This window comes from Haliaeetus leucocephalus, unplaced genomic scaffold, assembly GCF_000737465.1.
Source record: "Haliaeetus leucocephalus isolate CR32 unplaced genomic scaffold, Haliaeetus_leucocephalus-4.0 Scaffold702, whole genome shotgun sequence".
NCBI classification, from domain to species: Eukaryota; Metazoa; Chordata; class Aves; order Accipitriformes; family Accipitridae; genus Haliaeetus; species Haliaeetus leucocephalus.
Genome location: NW_010973138.1, coordinates 5,362,055 through 5,384,353, shown reverse-complemented (window position 1 = coordinate 5,384,353; position 22,299 = coordinate 5,362,055). Strand labels below are relative to the sequence as shown.

The 22,299-nt window shown below is 43.5% G+C and overlaps 1 protein-coding gene across 1 annotated transcript in view; it reads left to right on the top strand.

The window, feature by feature from the left end:
* The window catches only part of CLIC6 (chloride intracellular channel 6), a 32,132-nt gene extending 29,677 nt beyond the window's left edge, over positions 1–2,455 (top strand). The window contains exons 6-7 of the mRNA XM_010580413.1: positions 443–624; positions 2,030–2,455. Coding sequence (XP_010578715.1) covers positions 443–624; positions 2,030–2,191 — 344 coding nt within the window. The 3' untranslated portion in view covers positions 2,192–2,455. The remainder of the gene's footprint in view (positions 1–442; positions 625–2,029) is intronic.
* Positions 2,456–22,299: the final 19,844 nt, after the last annotated feature.

The following is a 22,299-nucleotide window of genomic DNA, read 5'->3' as shown; positions in this document are numbered from 1 at the left end:
CTCCTGTGTGCTCAGCCAAAAGCACGGGACTCACAGTCCAGTTTCCCGTACACCCCAAAGTGGCATCCCAGTGGCTTGCTGTCGTAGCTCCCAGCCTTGCTGTCCTGCCCGTGGGCAGGCACTTGCCCCGAGGCTCCCAAGATGAGAGTCAAGGTGAAGGCAGAGCCACTCTGCAAAAACACACTCTGCAAAGGTGTTTGAGGAGCCATTTCTGGTAACACAGCCCCAGTCTGATTTTTCTCAGAACCCCCTTTAGCTACTTAAAGCTCTTATCCCAGCATTAACTTTTAATCTTAGGATAAAGGAATTGCAGGAGTTGGCATGGCTGGGTGTCTGTGAGCTGGGTTGGTGCCAGGAGACAGGATGCAGGAGTTGCCTTTCTGCTCGGTGTCAGAGAGACCTTGGTACAAGCTTGAATGACCTTTTTATTGTCTTAACCTAGATTTGGAAAAATCTTTGCTTAAAGCCCTGAGGAAGCTGGACAACTATTTAAATAGCCCCTTGCCTGATGAAATTGATGCTTACAGCACTGAGGAGATCACTGTTTCCAGCCGGAAATTCCTGGATGGAGATGAGCTCACCTTAGCGGATTGCAACCTCCTACCAAAGCTCCATATAATCAAGGTTTGCATTTGCTTTTTAGCTTCCTGAAAAGAAGGGTGTCAGAGAAGCTCAAGTCCTTTTCTAAAAGGCAGAGGAGTCCTTTATCTATTCTGAGGCCACACAGTAGCTGTGTAGGGACACTGAACACTAATGCACAAGGCCATTTCATTACAGCATGGCTAGGCAGGTCCTCACATTGGTGACTCTGGAGCTGGAATATCTGGTTTCATATCTGGACTGTGACTGCACTTGCTAAGACTCTCACAAGTATGAAATGAGTGCTATGTTCAGTGCTGTAGAGAAGTGTTTTCATTTGCATTTCATATGCAAAGTGCATATGACCATGGACCAGTAAGGTTAAATTATTTTGCCCATGCCAATTCAACAAGCCAGCAAAAGCTGAAATTCGAACCTGTCTCTCCCACCTTTAATCCAAAACTCTTTCTTTGCTGAATACCACCACTAGTAGCAATAATGCTGGCAAGGTAGCCACCACCCACTGCCTTCCAGCCAAGGCTCCTAGCCTCTTCTTGCAGGGCTGTGGAGCATCTACACAGACCTAACAGTCCTGGTGACCAAGATGTTTGGGTGTTGTCACAGCCTGTTCCTAGGCTACTCTGGAGCCAACCAGGCTCTGGAAGAGAAATGGCCATACTGGAAATTCATTGGTTTTCAAACAAATGAGGTCACTTCAGAAAGTTTTTTTGGACTACTCTTTTGTCAGAGGATGAGTGGATTGAATTGCTTTCTGACATCTCCACAAGTGAAACCTTTCTCCAGAGATGTTCTGGTTGAACCTATTCCAGAGCACAGCAAGGGAATGAGCCCTTTCCCATGCCCATGCAAAGCTCATGCACAGCGAAGCTTGAGAGTTAGCAAGGGTCAGCAGAGCCAATACAGGGAGAATGACCTTATGTCAGGTGAATGTCTGAAGGATGATGAAGGATGAACATCACACCATCCTTGCTGGCCAACATGGAGGGGTTAGATATTGGCCAATAGTTGTTTTGCCTACCCATTTGAAATTTAGTATTTTAATTCAAGTTTTTCCTTTCTGTTTCAGTCAAAGTATCCAAGCATGGGCCAGTTTATTACTGTAAGATTATTCTGTTAATTCTGGTTTATGCTAGTTCTTTTGCTGTTTTAAGCTGTATCTCTTCCAGGTGTGGTCTACTGGTCCACATAGCTCTGCATAGCTCTAGCGGAATATTTATACCAAATGAATCCTTTTAAGTGAGTTAGCTTCTTAGCTAGCTTTCTTCATCCCATGTCTTCTCTTTTTTTGTCTTTCCTTCTCCTTTCCCCTTACGTTGCATATAATGACAGACTTACGCATTGAAAATTTGAAATGGGCATAAAGAATAGATTTGGGTTTTTTGCAGATCATGTGTGTAATGATATTTTTCTTTTTTTCTTTTAATAAAAGGTTGTTGCAAAAAAATATAGAAATTTTGATTTTCCACCTGAAATGACAGGGATTTCAAGATACTTGAACAATGCATATGCAAGAGATGAATTTACAAACACTTGTCCCGCTGATCAAGAAATTGAGTATGCGTATTTGGATGTTGCAAAGAGAATGAAGTAAACAGAAGATGCCTCCATTCTTTATTGCTTCTGAGATTTAGATGGGCACGAGCCAAGATGGAAAAAACAAAAGCCAGCATACATTCTCCAGTGTAATTTTAAGTTCTGCTATTGGCCAATCCTTCTTTTATAATGATTGTATAGCATTATTTGCTCATTCTTAAATTATGTATGTATATGTTTGTGTGTCTGTACAGATGTCTGCACACATGAATGTCTGTTGTGCATCCCAAGTTAAAGGCATCAGTCAATATTAAAGCATTTGTTGAAGTTAGGGAAACAGTGTAGGTCACACAATTATAGCAATATTACAGACTAGTGACTTACGCTAAATTGCTGAATTTTGAGACAAAATAGCCCTGTTTCTAACACACATTTAACCTGTCATTATTGCTGCCTCTGATCTCTGTTTCACAGTTGTTGCCAAACTTCACAGTTACTGGGAGGGTGTCTGTTTGCTTCTCTGCAAGCCTCGGAGGGCCACAAGCCAGCAGCTGGTGCCCATGCAGCACCCTGGTTAACCCAGGAGAGAGGCCAGCCTGTGGGTGGGACCACATCTGACGTCCCAGAAGCCCTCTCCTCTGTGCTAGATACCTGCAAGGCAGGTCAACGAACAACTCCTTTTCATTTTGCGTGAGTCTTCTTTGGTATTAAAAATAAATAAATAATTAAAAATTTTCCTGCCTTCGCCTCTCTCAGGGCTGCAGAACCCATTGAACTTCCCTCCTGGTGCTCCCAAAGAGTGGAACGCAGACTGTCACTGGCCTATGGACTATCTGATAATAGATATTTGACAAGGGAGGAGGGAGAGAAATGGGTGAACATCTGTCCCCAGCAAGTGATGTAGGACTTCTTTGTCATCCTTCCATGACTCTCATTTGGTTTTGGAAAGCAAAGAGGAGGAGAGGGTCTAAGAAAGAAACAGTCCTTCTGTACTTCCTTTTCCTGGTTCAGCTCCAGCATACTGGCTTTCCCAGGGCAGCTGTTAAGACTTCATTGCTGAGAGCTTTACAGCTGATCAGGCAGGTATCTATCAGGAATGAGGTAGACCTACCTCCTGCCTTAGGCGGGGGATGGATTAGTTGAACCCCTCCAGCCTTGCATGAGTCTGTGTTCAAGGCACTCACTACTGGTGAGAAACACCCTTTAGCCTGGCATCAGGAGGGAGCACACTATTAGAGATCTATGGACTATGAAAAGTGACGTCCACAGATGCTTTCTGCTGAGCAGGCCCTCAGCAAGCACATAGGAGTAGAGGGTGCAATGCTTTAGTCATAGGGTCACCTGGAAGTTTCCTTCTGATGGATTTTGCCTGTGTGTACAAAATAGCTGTATCCACAAAAAGACTCTTACAGACTAGTCATTCATCCTTGCCCATGTCAAACATACACTTGAATCCTAACAAAGCATTACTTAACAGTAATAGTGTCAGACATATTGTGTCCGTGGTGTCTTCATCTTACACACTACACAGTTCTGATGCAAATGTGCTATCATCACAATTATTTGCAAGCAGAGTTAAATGTGCAGTTTTAGTTTGCCTTTAGAGAAAACAGACACAATACCTTTCCCCTCCCAGCCTCAACTGTGAACTCTCATACCCGGGTTGGTAGCTGAGCAGTCACTCATCACGTATTACTAATTGTTACTTTGTATTTTCAAATACATACATACATATATATATATATATATATAAAAAAATATATATAAAAAATGAAATCTGTATACTCTTTTCATATGCCTTACAAATTTAAATAGAAAATATACAAATTCATAAGTGATTTGAACAGTGTTCTGTCTTTATTTCCTTGGTAATTTCCTGGTAAGCTGCATTGCAACAATGGCCTAGATTTTAAGGAATACAAGGTAAAATTTAACCCAACTTTCATTTGTTTTGGAGCAATCATGTATGTGGCAGACCTGCAGTGAGATCTTGGGAGCAATACATACTGGCCGTACGCATTATTGATGAATAAAAACCCAAAGGGCCAGCGTGTAATCCTTGACCTAGACGAGCCACCTACCACAAACTGTCCCACATCCACGCGGGTTTGGGGCTGGACACATTTGTAACTGTTTGGTCTTGGGGAGATCCCCTTGGGATGATCCAAAACAGCCAGGGACTGCCCACACTGCTCGGCAGCTCTTGCAGCAATCCAAATGCATGAGATGGCTCCTGGCCCTCTCTTGCTTCTCACCCTACATACGGTTATGGCTGTTTATCATCAATAAATAACAGAGCCTGGGCTATTCCCTGGCCCTGAGAGCATGTAGCAATGTGTGGTTCACACCCCTACGGCTCTTTTCTAACCCCTGGAAACAGGGTGGCCATGCTGGTTGTGGGGAAGAGTACCTATTTCTAAATCACGCCTGGACGTTGGTGAGAGCAATGCTCTTTGGCACAGGTCAGGGTATTTGTAACGGAAGTCTTGAGGTTGGTGAAGATGAATGAAAATGTGCATGTGAAACTACTAAAAGAAACAGAAAAACAAGGGTTGAAAAAATGAATAGGTTAATCGCTACAGGGCATTGTAGAAGTAAATTCATTCAAAGGACCTGGTAGCAAGAAAGCAAAGAACAAACTGAAGCCTCAAGCTAAGGTAAAGAGATGAGGAGGAGCAGGAGGGGTGCCATAAAACATCCTGATAAAGAAAACAGAACAATGGGAAGCAGGAATTTCGCCTTTGACTTAAAGATCCTGACAGATCCCTAGGGGGTATAAAAGGCACCTCCAGAAAACAGTTTGTTGTCACCAGTGAAGAACCCAAGAGCCGTTCCAGGACCCGACAGCCGGTGGCACTGGCCTGCCACCTCACACACAGACTGTCTGGGTGCAGATGGGGACACCGAAAGTGAGTAAAATACGTGCCGTTTAGAATAAATATCACCCTTTTATTCCATAAGGTCCCACGCTGGCTTCCTTTCCCTGGCCCCATGGTAACAACCACCCCGTAGCCAGGCTGTGCCTGCTTTCCAAACCCAAACACAGCACCCGTGTCTGTGTCCAGGGTGGGCTGCAGCTCAGGAGAGCTGGTGTGCCAGGGCTCAGCCGCAGCCCATCACCGTTCACCCTTACTGACTGAAAGAGCCAAGAGCCAAGAGCCCGATCTGCCTGAAACACCGTGCTGCTTTGTGTCATGCCCATGTTTATGGTTTATAGATACCATGAAACTTCTTTTTGCTCCAGATCATTCATTTAACCTCCTCACCCTGTTCTCTTTTTCTAAGGCTTCATCAGAATTATATGCCTGCACTTCCAGTACTGTCAGGTGAAGGGAAAAAAAGCTTCAGACACTTAGCAAACAGAGGTGGGGTTTTTTTCCTTAAAATCTGACATTGCTTGGAAGGATATTTGATTAAATGCTTGTGGCCACTGATAGTTTTGAAACCTAATGTTTTCTGGTTTCCTTATTCCTCTTAGTCATGCAAAAGAAGTTTATGGCTCCAGCCCTCCACAATGGATTGTTGGGCACACATGATGCTACCTAAACCAGCATGTTATGGTTGGTGTTTGCACACATCTGGCAACACAGGGAGGAGATGTGGGTAGAGAAGCCATAGAAATGACCCAGTGTATCAGAAAACTGCAGTTACTTCATTTGTCCTGGGGTGGGGTGAGCTAAAGTGTCCACACAATTCCACAGTAAATGAATCTGTATCTTCTACACATATTGAGTGTCTGAGTCTGGCCTTTCTTAAAATACATTATTTTAAGAAAATACCTTTGTCCACATTAGAGTTATTCTATTTTCAAAAGACCATTGAAAGATTTTTTTTAAACAATTTACTGGAGAAGAAATTAGATGAGATAAAGGGAGAGAGAAAGCAAGCTGTGGTGTTAACAGTATCACCAGCTGTCTGAGTGGCCTTGACATGCAGTAAGATGTAATATCTAGACAGAGATTTGTAGTGCTTGATCCCATGCCAGGGCAGGGGTCATATTCCATTATTTAAAGGCATGTTTGTGGAGATAGAGCTACTGATTTCCAAGTAGTTATTAGCACACGTAGTCTTCTGTGTGGTGTTGCTTGTACAAAATATGTTTTTATTATCATTTAAAATACAATATTTTACATGTCCCTTTTAAACACCTATTATACGCAAGGCAAATATGATTAGACAGTTACTTTATTAATTGCTCTTATGTATTTCTTGTGTAATTCTACTTGTGTAGAAAACTCTTCAAGGTTTGAAGGTTTCTTTCTCAGCTTCAGTATCTTAGTCTTCAGCATGACCCATCAACTTGAAGGTTAAACACTATTTACGCTCAACGCAGTATTTCCAAAAGCAAGCTGAAATAAATCAAATGCAGGGTAACTAACTAATGCATTTCTTCCAATGCATTTAAAAAAAAAATAGCTTCAAAGCAATGAAAAAAATAAACCTCATGAAAGAAAGTTAGTATTCCTCATCCATATCAACATGCTATTTGTTTGAGTATAAGCAAATATCTAAATTTCACAAGCCCCTTAAAACTGGTTGCAGTTTAGTTTAAAAGCCATTTTTTTTCTAGGTTATTAGGAAGGTTATTTCTAAGCTGTCAAGAACCTGTAATCAACTGCTAAGGTGAGGCATGACCCTGAAAGTTCAAGTCAACAGAAACTATCCACAGCATGGTAGAGCCAAAGCTAGGTTAGCAAACATCCCTCTCAACCAGCCACTCCAAGTGCCAGTATCACCCAATCGCTGCCAGCCCCCCAGATGCCCCCCATGGACCCTTAAAAGCTACTTAAAGGTTCATAGTGGTTCCGTGGACACTCACCGTGACTTTACTGATCACGCGTGGGAGCTGCTGCCCTACAAACTGAGTTTCCTGGTGAGAGATCCCGAACACCTGACAGGGCTAGGAGAGCAGAGGTTTGCCACACGGCTCACTGCTACGTTCTCCCGTCAGCAGCCTTAACTAGCATCGTTTCCCTGACCTACTCTTAGTTGTCTCATGTGACGAAGACCCAAACGCAGGCTCTGCTCATGAGCAACGGGGTAAAGCAAGCTGGTTGCTACTGCACGGCTCAGACCAGCATTCAGTTTTCCTTCACTAGAAAACTGCAAAGAGGTGAAAGAGCAAGGTTTTTCCAGGTCCTGGTCTAAACTGGACTGCTGCTGATTAAGATGTTTTTATTGATGAGCAGAATGCAAACAGAAAAATCTCTTCTGGAAATGAACTAAAGGAAACAAGAGCCTTATTTCAAAATTTGAAAATTGTTCAACTTTTTGATTAAATCAAACCAATGAACTGAAATCAAAATAAATGTTCCTTTTCAAAAACTGAGGGCATTTGTTTTTCCTGGGCTGCTTCTTTCTGTCATTCCCTTTCCTTTTATTTTTTTTTTTTTTTTGAGTGATGAAAGGGGAAAAATGAGAGGTAGAAGTGCTAGAGAAGAAAAGAAAAAAGACAACAGAATACCAAACCATGTTTTTCAACTCAAGATTAAAAAGTAAAACAAGACCTAAACTAAACCTGTATCTTCTTTTGTAGAAAAATATTTGAAAAGTTGCTTTCATCCAACTTCTTGTTCTTAATTTTGAAAACATTAGGATCAGCACCAAGCTACTAAAATTTTCACTCCTCTCAAGTGATCTGCACTGAGGACAAAGGGTCTCTAGAGGTGAAAACTCAGCTGTTCCTTTGCCTATAGGAATGACCACAAAACAGATCTTCCAGCTCACTCCACTGCAGTACACTGAAATAGTTGTAAATTGCTCCAGGTGATGAAGCCATATTCATGTGAGAGGCTACAAGGAGTCGGACCTTACACAGGTTTCAAGGAGGATGCTGCATATCAAATCACCCTGACACAATATACAGGCTCTGTGTGCCTCACACGTAACTACTGTAGCAGGGAGTGTGTTACAAGTCCCTCTGTGCCTAAGGATGCCTGAGCTAACAGGCTGCAAGGCGACGTGTCCATACAGTAAGAGTGTTCGTTATACCTTGTGATGTGGATGGGAAGTCCTACCACTGCATCAGTGTGAGCCCTCCTGAAGGTTGCTCCTCTGCTCGTATCAGCAACATCTCCTCTGATAGAGCTCACATCACTGTGGATGTAATTTCAGCTAAACTGAAGGCCTCTTCCCACCTCCTCCCTCCCTCCCTCTCCCACCTCATTCTACATAAAGCCTGTGCGTTGGGAAATGCGGTAGCAAAGGCACAGCCAGGTAACCACATCAGTGAACTGATAAAACAGGCAGCCTGCTGAACCACAGCTGCTGCAGGGGTTAGCAGCAGCTAACCATGTTCCCGCATCCTCATGAAGACAATTAGTCACCTCGGCTCTGCAGGCTTGTGTGACAGCACTCTAACCTGGTTCAGCTGTCCAAAGTGCCCAAATTACCCTGATTTCCTTCACCAAGATGACACTCTGTCCAGGTTAGAATACCCGGCTTCACAGTGGAGCGGGGGTATCCACAACAGCCTGCTTGTATCATGTAGGCACACCTCTAATACCACAGCAAGGTGGTTCTCACCGAGTTAAGAGCTGTTTCTAGATAAACGTGGGAAGGCACTGGAATGCTTTAGTCTCCACCCTCATTTTCCTTATTCGAAGAGCGGGTTTCTTGCCCCTGGCATAAGCAGCATAGAGTCTCTCCCTCGGGCATGCAGAGGAGCTGCTCGCTCAGGTCGCATGCAGCTGGGGCTGAGCGCACACCTTGAGCTAGAAGCTCTCCCAGGGCCCACAGAAGACAGACCAGAGGGGACGCAAATTCAGTTGGCCTCACAGTGTAAGCAAGTGAGGTGAATGGCTCTTGTTATGCTTGAACTCTGCTGTAAGAGCGGCAGAATCACGAGATCCCACACAAGGTCAGCTTCAGGCACCACTGAGGGGTACTCAGCGCAAAAAGAGGGACCAAGATGTTACAAGCTCCAAAATATTACTCTGCCCGCTTTAACTTATACAATTGTTTTTTACTTGTTGCTTGGCTTTTTAAATCTTCCAGTACATCAAACATGTTATGCAGTGTTGAAGTTCAGTTGAAGTGAAGTACATCTACCACTATCAACATTCTCAGCTGCAAAAATCATGAATTAGACCTTTGGAACAATGAACTGACTTAAAAAGTGTGACAGACCAAAGAGGTAAGTATTCCTTCTTCTGTTTTGCCTGCTTTTCTGTACTAGCAGAAGGCTAGTAATTAGTTACAAATCACAAAAAAGAAAAATGTGACTTGGGATTTTCACTGCCAGCAAGGGCTATGAACTGCCAGTTAGGTACTAAATTACTGATTTATATATCTACTGGGAATATAAATCCAAAGTGCAGGAACTAGAAGGGACAAGAAGAAAAGAGAGAAGTAGAAAAGGAGAAGATGAAAGAAAAAAAAAATTTAAAAGAGCACACTGAGACAAGGGAAGGGAGATTTATTTCTGAGTAATGGGCAGTGTTTGTACTGCATGTACCTGGTATAAATAATGTTTTATACACACACACACACACAGACACACACAGAGTGCCTCTAAGGTTTTGTGCTCCTTCTCTCAGTCAGAATGCAAACTGCATCTATCCATCTGTATGTCTGAAGAATATGCCTATAAGTATTCAGGAACAATACTTTGTAAGAAATTACATGACCAAAATAGGAGTGGGAGAAGTTGTAAATGGAATACCCTTCTCCTCTGAATTTAAGAACTTGCCATGAAATTATATTATAAAGTCCAATGGAGGATCAATCAAAATCATTCATCTGGATTAAAAAGTTGACATTTTAAAAGGTTTGAAAGCCAGTTAAAAATGAGAAGTCTTTTAAAAAATAATCCCAAAATGTTGAAATAATTAATTTCTAGCCAGCTTCCTATCTCACCCTATTGCTGTAGTGTTTGAACGCCTCAGAAGTATACTCACTTCCACAACACCCTTTTTAAAAAAGGAAAGCTGTTATTCTCATTTCATACCCACAGAACTGCAGGAGGCACAAAGAAAATGCTTCCAGTCCAGAGACATGAAGCAAACTGTGGTGAATTGAGGTCTTTCGCACTCCAACTCCAACCACCGGAGAGCTTTCCTAAGAGGCACTTTGTTACATGGGGACCTGTGCATCTGTTCTCTTTGGCAATATAAGGTCAGATCTGATTCAACTGGATAATGGCTAAAAAGTTTACTCTCTGGTTACTGTTCAATGGTTTTCATGGCCCAGACAGACTCCTCTTTGTTGTGTGCCTCATCAACACTTGGCACAATTAGCATGAATCCAGAGTTTGGATGGCCCTAGAAACTGAACTGATGTCTCACCTGTGAATATATGTCAGGGGAAAGTGTTTCAGTGAGAAAGCTATGCTTTACACCAGACATTTTTTTAGTCAGACACTTCTAGCACCTTCTACAACACTAGCTATGGTACCGAAGCGACCCAGTAACTAGCTAGACAAGGTACAGCATCACTCTTTAAGTCCTACCTCTCTTAATTTTCCAGGAAGTTGGCAGTGAAGGCTTCCAGAAGTTCTTCCCATGTAAAGGATTTATTTCCAGGACGTTCTTGCTCAGTTCAGATGGAGGATCAGATGGACTTTCATTTACACCTTCCTGTCCAAAACCATACAAATGTAGGACAATGTCAGTGAAGCAGCCTCTAGAAACTGAGAACATCAGCAATCCAGGAAACACAAAACATAGAATTGTGTACTTTACTGAATAATGATGAGAGTTATATGGGTATTAGGCAACAGTAAGAGAAAACACAGAGATGCCTGTTCTCACCGTTTCGACTTTCTTTCCATATGTCTTGCTGTAAGCTGAAATGCAGAAAGGGAACACAGTTAGAAGCTGTTCTGGAAGACAATGATTCTGCTTCCTGCACACTTCAGCATGATCTGTCATTTAACAAGAGGCATCCATAAGAAAAATTAGGAGAGCTGGCTCTTCCCACAGCTTGGCTTTCCGTAAATGTAGCATTGCCACGTGTCCCTCAAAGGTCAGCTTCACCTCCAACATCACTTCTATCCCTGATTAGGGTATGAACAACTGAGTTGTTGAAACTTTCTAAAGTGGATAGGAGCTGCTTTGACTTCATGACAGTACAATGAACATTTTACTACTGGTATGACGGTTAAGACTGACAGAGATCTTGGTAACTGGATGCTTTTTGGAGATTCACAACACCATTGTGGCTCAGATAAGAGACAGATTTGACCCTGAAAACTCTTTTCTTGAACAACTGCTCAAACCACTACCCACTGCTACACACAAGCAATAAGAGTCCCCGTGTTTTTTAACCAACAGAAACACCAGGTCTGTAAGTGCCTAACTGCAGTTAAGGTGTTACAGCTTGAGACTGGGGCTCTCATTTGCCTGAGACACCAGCAGAGAAGGCTTATTTTCAGTCTGGTAGGTGGCTCCCTGCTCACATAAGTTTCCAAGCATGTTAACTTTTTGCAGGCCTTACAAAGAGCCTGAGCCCTAACTGGGGAGCAGTAGGCAACAGAGTAGCCCGGAGAAAGGCACTGAAGCCTGTACATATATTTGAGGCTCTCAGTCAACGGCTCTGCTTCTGGACAGTGGACATAAGAAAGGCCATATCAGGCATGTGCTGGATGAATGCATCCCTACTCCTGCTCTGCCTAGAGAAGCACAGCCACTCAAATCTGGGTTAGCCAGTGTAGTGGATATACACTGTCTTGGCACTTTCAGCCAGAACCAGCAGGATAAGCAGCAGACCACAAAGAACTGAAGGAAACCATATCAGACATACAGAGGCAAATTTATCTTTAGAGCCTTAAACTCCTTTTTACCCCGTCACAATCATCTAGACACAAAATTACACACATAGGCACAAAATACAATGCCTTTAAATGACACGGGGAGAGTAAAAATAATGTCTGCTAGAATAAATGTCTAGCAAAGCCAGTGTAAGCAGTCCCAGAATGTATCTACTTGATGGCTGGGTGGAGAGAGCTCAGACTTGGAAACCTCAGTGGTCCATGCTCTATGTGTGCCTAGGAGAGTGATGAGATTTCCAGATCCAACACATGCCTGATATGTTTGAGATTTCAAATTCCAAAGGCACTGAGAGAGAAGAATATTCAGTCTCAGTGCCATGCAGCACCTGCTGAGTTACTTTCACATGACAGCTTCAGTTGGTGCTCCCTGTTTCAGCATGCTCCAGGCTTTACAGAAACTCCACAATTTCAAACAGGATGCTTAGTTTCTACTCCAAAGTTAGTTTAATGACAACATTTTAGCCAAATCCTCAAGGAATCCCTGAGGAGATGAAAATCCCAGTTTAGAAAACAATTACAACTTTCCCTTTCCCTGAAGATAACTCAAAGGGCACCAAAGCTGGGAACAGGAAGCAAATACTATAATAGTATATAACCATCTTTTGAAATTCACTAGACAGTGGAGTGTACTCACTATTTACTTACCACTACCTCACGTGGGAGTAAACAGTCTGTGCAGTGAGCACATGATGGTCCAGTTCCACAAAAAATATTACTTAAAATGCAGCTTTTGAAACAACATAGATGCACCTGACAGAAAACTGCCCACAGTATACTCCAAAGCAAATACTAAATCAGAGGGCAATTAACTGAAGGTAAAGTCAGGGGTGGGGTGGTAACTGTATTATTCTGTGCTGAATCAGTTGCTTTGCAACTGTAAAACCTCACCCATTTTTTCCACTTATGCAAAAGCTGCCTTTCAAGATACACATGGCTGTCTTGAGTCTCCAGGAAGGCAGTTCTATGCTCTGATGGGATCTTTGAAATTGTCCTCGTACAGAAATACCTAGGTCAGACAACCTGGGTCACACAAGCATAAACCCAGATCGATTCAGAGCGAGCTGTCCACTCATGATAAATACCGCTGTTGGAAAACCCTACTGGACACTGTGGCAGCGCTAGCAAGTGAAAAGTATCATCACAGTCTAATTCAGCTGACTGCAGAGTGGACAGCCTTTTTAGATGCCTACAGGCAAGGCATGAAATTCAGACAAAATTATCTTGTGCTGAGACATCTACCAACTTTGACTTGAGAAAGCTGCAAACCTCTCTCTTTTTGGTTTGGGTTTAGCTGGGTGTTTTTTTGCACAGAATTTGTGTTGCTTATGGACTACTAAAATTTAATGCTGGTTCTCATAGCAGGAAGTTCATTCCATGGTTTGGAGCAGCATTCAGTGCTCACAGGCTTACGTTCTTCATTTAAACATGTCCAGTTAATAACAAGTTTAACGTCAACTGTGCACATAAATCCTGTTCTTTGTTTCCATTTGCACACTTGCAGGTCTCATTAAGTTCAAATGGATTCCCTGTTACTTTGTGGAAAAAATTTAGAGAGGACTATGGACAAATATTGAACCTACACTAAGTTTATGATTGAAGTGAGATCCTTGTTTAATGAGGCAGATGGTAGATCTGACACAGTAGAATATAGTGAGGAAACTCTCGTTTATAGCACGATACTCTGGTGTACATGAATCAGGTTATATAGTGTTCACCTTCTGAAGCTGGAACATGACCTGGAAGTGTTAGTAAAAGAAATTATTTAGCCTTCTCTAAGATTTAAAAGCAAAAGCTCACTGGTCCAAACAGTAGTCAAGGAAATTCTATGGCTTGTGGGTTTGTTTCTTGTTTAAATCCCTCCACCTCCCTGAGTGCGTTTTTGCTTCCAGTTATTACTGAAACATGACCTCTGCCCTGCAGATATGATCATTATCTCTTCAGTATTTGACTCATGCTGTGTCACTAGTGCTGAATGACATGGCATGTTGTACTACAATTAAAACATACAGAACCACTATTAACAAATGAGGTGCCCTTAAAATACTCAAAAAACATCTGCAGTGACATATTGCTTGCAGCAAGGTTTTTCACATCTTGCTCTCCTCTCCATTTTGGATTTCATCACAGAGAAATATCTCCAACACTCTGAAAACTTGCATGCCTATAAGATCTTTTAGTGGAGACAATTTTCTTGCTTCACCTCTCCTTCCCAGAAAGTGTTCCCATAACACACAGACAAACATACCGGTACCCCCTTAGAAAAACACATTTAAAAACAACAGTCAAGGAAATAAGGAAGAATCGTACCTCATTCAAAAAGGTGCCTGGCACTTTTTGTTACCCGGCTTTTACATGCATTATAGAAAAAGGCATACACAGAATCAGCTATATAAACCACCTTGACTGTGCAAAACCAGTAGCAGATTTGCAAATTTCCAGACCAATTAGTTTTTCGCAGTTACCTTTCATTCCACTGATTTTAGGTTCTGCTATGGGAATGGCACTTTTTTGTGCTTCATCAAACAATGACAAAAATTCCAGGATCCCTTCTTGTTGATCTGCTACAGGGATCTCCAATGACATCTGCCTCTGAGCTTGGTTGGGGAAAAAAGGAAAAAGAAGCGTTACTATCTTCTTCAATGTCACGTGTAAAACTGTATCTACAGTTTGTCTGGATTCACACCTAATTTTTCTTCTTAGGTCTGTTTACTTCGAAAAGGTAGCCTTGCACTTACTGAAAATGCAGATCTCTAGTACAGTTCAGCTCAATGGTAAAGTTTACTGTAAAGTACACAGCTTTAATACAAAAAATAAAAATTAATTATTAAATAATAATTAAAATTAAATCCAATTATATAATTAGATTATTAAAGTATAATAAATAATTACATTATTTAATTTAAAAGAAAAATACGAAATAAGAAAAAGGATTTATTAAAAGGAATGCAAAATCTTTGGCAAGCCAGTTTCTTCAGTGGGGCTATGAGAGTTAATGCACCTGAGAATATCTTGCTTTGTATCTTAGTAATCCCTACCATAATACAAAAATCTTCTCTTCATTCTTTTTACTTACATCTGTCAACTCATCTTTCCAACCAGCACACTTAGCAATTACACCCATGATAGGAGACTGGTATCCTACTGAGACATACCACAGGACAGCACTGGGATCTTGCACTAAAGCAGACCTTACCTGTTGGATGCTGTGGTTTTGCAGGCATGGCTGGAGAAGCAGCTGCTAGAAAGCCATTTGAAATAATAACTGCAGTGACAAGAATATTAGCCAACATGTTGGTTGCCATTGTGGTCAAACAGGATCTTCTAGATGCTGAAGCCTCTATCTACAAACCTTGTCAAAACTCCATGCGCAATTTCTCTCTGCTTGAATGAGCCATCACATCCCCTGCTTTATAAATCCTTGGCCTTTCTTCATTACCTGGAGAAAAAATTCCACACCCAATTTCACTTTAGCGATCTGCATTTTGACATTTGGCGATGCGTCTTTTTCTGTTTTTTGTGGTTTGCTTTGTGCCACTCTAATAATAGAGTCACTAACATCAGAAGCCTTTTCTCTGCCTGAGTAAAGACATCAACAGCATGCTATCACTGCTTGGACAGGAGAATCTCAAACATGTATGCAAACTTTGGGATTGAGCACAGTCACTGCTAACAGCAGCACAGGGGTGATCTCCTGGATTCACATCGGCAAGGCACAGAAAAAAAACGGGGCTACTACTTCAGGAGCTAAGATTTCAAACACGGCAGTGACGCCAGCTGTCAGCACAGCAAACACTGAGGAACTGAATAAATAGCAAGGCCTCCAAACTCCGTCATGTGCTCCTGGGGACTAAATGAAAATGTGAGCTAGGGGTGAAACGAGCCTGGATGAAATCTGTCAGATGCAGGGCTAAATCACTCGACTGCTGGCAGCCAAAGGTGGAGTGGTAGTGATATACCTCTGGTTCAAGAGCTTGCCTCAGCTTGCAGCGAGTGATAGCCAAGAGCTTTCCTCCTGTGTGTCAGAGGCATTTGGTGCTGGAGGAAAGGCTACAAGGGGCATTCTCAACAGCAGAACGGTGGCTGAACTTCACAGTACACCCTAGGCTGTACTTTCCCACCATCGAGGCAGTGTAACACCGGGAAAAGGAGTCCCAGAACCGCACTGGGGAGAGAGAGGCAGCTTGGAGTGAGCACTGCCACGTGAACGGGCAAAAGGCTGCTTTTTGGTCCTGGCACCGGGCTGCACCGCCCACTGCAATGCGGTTTATGTAGCTAACTCCATACGCCCACTTATTGAGTTCCCCCACAGACTAATGGGGCTTCTCTGCTTCACAAACTGCAGCTTTCCTGCAGGGAAAGCCTTGCTGAGGCTGGAATCCAAGCCAGGTTCCCCAAGCACAGCAAGAGGGCTGAGAGCAATGCTGGGAACAAAGCAGATCTCTTCTCCCATACCTTCACTACAAAATTTTTCCTTTTTTTCCAGCACGTGTACAATGTGTTGCAAGTGCACTGCTGGGGGAGAAGATTGGTCTTCTTACTGAAAGAGAAAATACTAAGCCATCCTGAAAGGATGCACTTGACTAATCTTCCCTGAGGAGGACACCTGGTAGCTTCGTTCTGAAGAATTCCCCCAGCCCAACACCTCCTCACCCTAAATTCATTCATACTGAGTAAATAGTACCCTATCTGGCCTTGTTCCAAATGCCTCCCATGGCTATTTTGTCAGCCTTTTGTCGGTCACTCGTGGCTGGTCTCAGGTGAGCCGACATTTCAGTGTGACACTGCCTCCTGTTTGTTGGCGGTTTCTTGAAACCAAAGCTTGGGCGAGCGGTCAGAGCTGAGTATGGACAGATTTTTGCTGTGCTTTTGGCTAAGGAAACCACAAGAAAGAGACTAGTGAATTGTTTTGACAGGATCCCACATAGCTTGGATGCAAAAAAGAAGCTGAAACTGCTGTTTGAGGCCTTGGGTGGGGAAAGGACAGATAAACTTCACTTACTTGTACAACCTTTCTGTCAGGATTTGACTGGCAACAAGGGCTGAGTTGAAATCCTAGGGGTCAATTCTAAACCCATATGCCCATCCAGAAGCTTGGGAAAATTAAAACTAAACTTTCTGGTGCTCAGCAAGGTAATTTTCTTAATTTGCAAACATGACTCAGTTGACTTAAACAACAATGTTTTATTAATGGAAGAAAAAGTAGATAAACAGCATAGCAGACAATATTTAACTTCTGGTGTATTACTATTCGACAGTCGTCTTTTTGGGGGAAGCTGGTTAGGTCAGCTTTCAGTTGCTTCCTTACCTCCTGCAGTAACATCCCACTTCCAGCTTGGGTTGGTCAAATCTTGCTGACCAGCAAGGTCTCATTCAGGCTGTGGGCTCCCTCACCATTCCTTCTTGCCAGTCCTCAAGCTCCAAGCTAGTGTTGGAGACAATATCTGTTTCTCCAGCTCTTCACCAAGACTGCACGCAACGTCTCAGATTACCCTTGTCCCTGTGCATTCAGGAAACCCTTCCCCCCATTCCTGTCTCTCCCTTTGGAGAAGACTTCTGAATGGATTCTGCCCTGGTTTACTCTTTAAAGAAAACTTTTAATCAAAGCCTTTTTCTTTTGCCTCTCTGCCATTTTGGTTTTGGTTTATTGTTTTATTTTTTTGAGGCTATAACTTTTGCATTCCAGTTCTGGAAGCTATTGCCCTGGTGAGGGTGACCAACTCACCCTAGGGACACTGAAGTGTAGCTCCTTGGCCCAGACTTCTATCCCTAGTTACAATTACAAACATTCCTCCACTTAATTATGCTCCTCTTTTTACCAGAAATGCCTCCCAAACATAATAAAAAAATATGTGCAAAGTAAACATGTCTCAGGCCTGCCCATCAGTTCCTTTCATTTATCTCCCCTCTTCTCTACCAGAAGTCAATGGAGTACTCTTTATTTTTTTGCATTTCCTCCGGGTAGTGAGACCACTGCTCTCTCTTTTAGGCCGCTTGTAAAAGCAAGGCTGACAACTGTCAAAAGGAAAAAAAAAGTCTCCTGACAACACATTTGCAAACAGGACTGCACAGGCAGGGGCCATTTTCACTACTGGGCAGATAGCTCAGGTCAGCAGCATTTCCATTGTAGAAACCTCAGCACTTCTGGAACCTCCTGAAGAAGAAGCTGCCCAGGCCTGCATCTTGTATGGGTCTGGTCAGTAGTAAGAGTTGCTCCTAGTTATTATGCAGCTGTCTGAACTCACAGCACTTAAAATTATGGTTCGTGCATATCTAACTTCCAGGACAGCAATGAAAGTAAATGCATTCATGACTCTGAGATATTTAGTTTAGTGTATGTTGAAGACAGGCATATCTAAGTGACTGACAGAAGGAATTTCAGTATGCAGTAGGTATGTAAATCTTTGCCTGTTATTTTTTTTCCTACCATAAAAAATACATTCTCCTGTGAAAACCTGTGGACTTGAGAAAATGCACTTGTTTTATACTTTGTTGTACAGTTTCATCTTCAAGGCCTGGAACAAGCCAAAGAACACACACCTACTTTCATGCTCCCTCAATTAGTCAGACCGTGCCTATGTTTGGAAATGGTTAGTGTTAAAAATTAAGCATGGCAATGAAACACAGCATCCCAGCTTAATGCTTCCAAAAGAAATGCAGTCTACCTTGTGGTACTGGCTAGCAGGGTACTGGCACACTGCTTTGGAGGATTAGATCTCCATCAGGGTTTCAGACAAGGGGGATAAGGGATTCAGTAAGAACCTCCACAGTTTTTAAATTTTTTTCTGTAGACAGAGGAATGTAAGTAGTAGGTCCTGCCTTTCCTTAGTGCAATGCTTATCAAAAACAACACTGATGGCTAGCTCTGAGCATACTTCAAACCAAATGGCAAAGCAAGTCTCTTGGGAAATTGGGTGGCAAGATCTCAGAGTGCTTGTTTTACTTGGGTTGCTCTGAGTACTACAGGCTAACCTCATGGGTGTCTTTCCACTGCATTATATAAACATTAGCACATAATTTGGGATACGTGGGTATTACCTCCATTTCCCACTCCAACCTGTCAAACCATGTTGTATTAAGATCACAACTTTCTTTCGTTACAATGTTATGATTCTCACCGTGTAGCTCTATTAACTTCTTCAGGATTTCATAAATCTTATTTCAAAATGAATTTTAACCCTTGGGAGAGGAAATGCTTGATGACTCTGGAGACAAGCAAGCTCCTGAGAAGAACCTGGTCAACAGCAGTAGAGGCTTCCCTCACTCAATACTGTTACTCTGCCTCAGAAGGATGTCCCAAGTTATGAACAGTTTAACTTCTACATCTGGTGAGCCGTGGACCTCTCTGCAGAAGCAATCAACAGCAGAGCCCGTTAGTGCTAATTGTGGTGCATTTTCAGTGAAAAACCCCCACATATCCATACCAGGAAAGATAACTTGTCTTGGACACAAATGCCTTCTGTTGACATAACGTTGTTTGCTGCACTTTTTTAACTATTAATTGTGATTTTTGTTATTCAGGGTATCTGTCAGGGTGCAACAAGGGCCAGATGATCCCCAAGGAATGTGAAGCCAGGAGAAAAGGGTGACTCAGTGCAGGCAGTGCCCTCACTGACAGGCACCATCCTGCAAGTTCTGAAGGCAGCAAGCAGAGCTAGGGACTGGTAGCAGGGTCCATCGACAGCCTCTGACATAGTGAGGGAGTGAGCCAGGGCCAGGATCAATGCAGGGCCAGCAGCAGGGCTAGAGATGAGCACATATACAAGCACAGCTGAGGCAGGACTGGGAGCCCAGGCCAGTACTGAAATGGGGCTCCCAGCCCATGGGCAAGGGTGGGGGCAGGCCTAGTGGAGGCTGGGCAGGGACACTCAACCCTGTTAGTGCCAGACAGTATCAAAATCAGAATTTCTGATTTTGATCAGCAAAACAATCTGCTCTTCTTTTGGGAATGCTCATCAGAAATAAATATTGTCACTGAGCCTCTCCCTTTGATTAGCCTCTTTCTTAGACAGACAACCCAGCCTCTGTGTCTGAACTTGTAGAATGGGATATGGGATATGTTCAGATCTAGGCCAAAGTTTTATCAAAAAGACTGCTTGCCAGATTGTTTGTAAAAACGGCTTAACATTTACAGATCCTGGTTTTGCCAAAAGGACTACTCCAGTGAACCTCTTTGATACCTGCTATAGTCACAGTGAAGTGGTAACTCATTTACTCTTGAAGTGTAGATGATACAATACCAATAAAGCAGAGAAACACGTCTGAACAAACTGTTTTGTTATCTGGTATGTTCTTATGATTTTTGGATCAGTTCAGATTCTACTGAAAAAAGCCATAAATCTCAGGGACAGCTCATCAGATGTGACTGGAAACATGCTGTCACAGGGCTCAAGCCGTCTCGCAGACCCAGGATGACAAAGTATTTGGCACTCCAAAAGTCTGGATGTGAAAGAATGGAAGGCAAGCAATGAGTACTAATATTCTGCATATTGTTGAAGGAGTAGGAATTGGCCTGCCTCGGGAGTCAAAGTCTTCCTATCAGCCAGCCAGGATGCCTGATGCATTGCTGAGATTACAGCCATAACACAATACTGCAGACAACTCAGCCTATTAGCTTTGAACCTCATATTACAGTCAACTTTCAACATTTTCCAAGCTTCCAGGTCTCTGATGTGGCAATGGGAAGTTCTTCTGAGCTATTTCCCATCTGGATGCATTTATGGCTCCTGACAGTTTTGATCAAGACTTCTTGAAATTTATTCCCCATAAGCATTTATGGATCTGTCTGGTTGTCTGATCAGTGCATTTGCAGCTAGCCCATCTGTCTGGGAACGTCAGGACTTCTCTCTGAATGGGCCATAATTACAGTGCCCAAGCCCAGAGATAAAATACTGTTTACCTTCCTGCCAGGTTTGGATTTAGTTAATTAGAAAAGCCTCTTATAGGAAAACTGTTAAGAATTTTTTTCCTTCAGATTTAGAGGTCTGCAATTGTCAGAAGCTTTAAAATAATCCATCTCATCTCAGCTGTATGCCTCAGCCTTTTCTTCCTCGGATTTCACTGCTCCTACTCCTTGCAATGCTGCACTTTGGGCTGCTCCAGGCCATCCTTCCTTTGAGTCGTAGTGCTCAAGTCCCCCACGCGGTGGCAGAGTGGGTGACAAGACTTCTTCCCTGATGAAGAAGCGAGGAAAGGATCTGTGGCTAAAACTTGGAAAGAAACACCAAATGGATGTATTCTCTTCATTTTCACAGGAGATACATAGCTACATGCACCCTTGGCACAGCTTTGAAAGTCTCATCCAGCAGCAATGAACATGGTAGGCGAAAATGTCTTGCAGACAAGGTCAATGGCTTTTTAAAATTTCCCTTCTGTCAGGAGGCAAAGCATGGTGTTATCCTTCCTACAGCTAATGCTGATGTATATCCACTCCTCCTGGTAGTGCCTGGTTGCAGCCTTGCTGAAAGGCCACACAGGCTCTACTGTGAGACCCAGTGAACGGCAGAGGCCTTTCAGTCTCCTGCCTGCGGTGCTCCCCTCAAGCCCGGCACCTAGTTACTACTTCATGGAATGACCTTTCCAATTTAAACACAGCAAGCCAGCACCATGTGAACGGAGAAACTATTTGCTAAGCTCACAGATGCCCAACAAATTTTGCAAACGCTGCCCTCTCCCTTTATTGGTTTAACAGCGTATCAAACAGCTTTCAGATTCTGGCAAACAGTAGAGCCCTGTTGTGGGGGACTCAGCCTTCAGGTAGTTAGATTTAATGCCTGACAATTACCTATATTTGTTTAATTCCAGTTTCTTGTTGCTCCGAGGGGCCGTCACGCTGCAGCTCCCTGTGGAGGGTGGTAACCCTTCGAAAGCGCAGCCTAATAATAAATCATAAACCCCGACCGCCCGGTGCCTTCCAGCCCCGCTGACCACAGCGCGCTTCCCGGCTGCGCAGAGAGGGAGCGAAGCGTCGGGGCAGTCGGTGGGTGCCGGCTTTGGGGAAAATCTCCCCTACGGATGGAGGGCTCTTCTAACACCCAGGCTAGACAAGACTCCGGTTTTATAAAGCTTTGTTTCCTCGCGCAGCGCACTACTAGGCCCGCAAAACGCCAGGCTCGGCGAGGAAGGGCTGAGGCACCAGCGCTTGGAGCGGAGCCCCGTCTGCCTTGCCGGGTCCCTTACCCGTCCGCAGCAGACAGGGTGCCCCTGAGGCACTCCTTATCTGCCACCCTATCCCCATCTCACCCGCCTCGTCGGGGCACCGCGTCGGGGCACTGCCTTCTCCCCGGAGCAGGCCCCGCTCCCTCCAGGCTGGGAAGCGCTGCTGTCAGCCGCCTGCGCCTGGCGGTTCGGTGCCTCCCTGGGCCTGCCCTCTGCTCGCTCAGCCGCACGGCTGGCCCGCC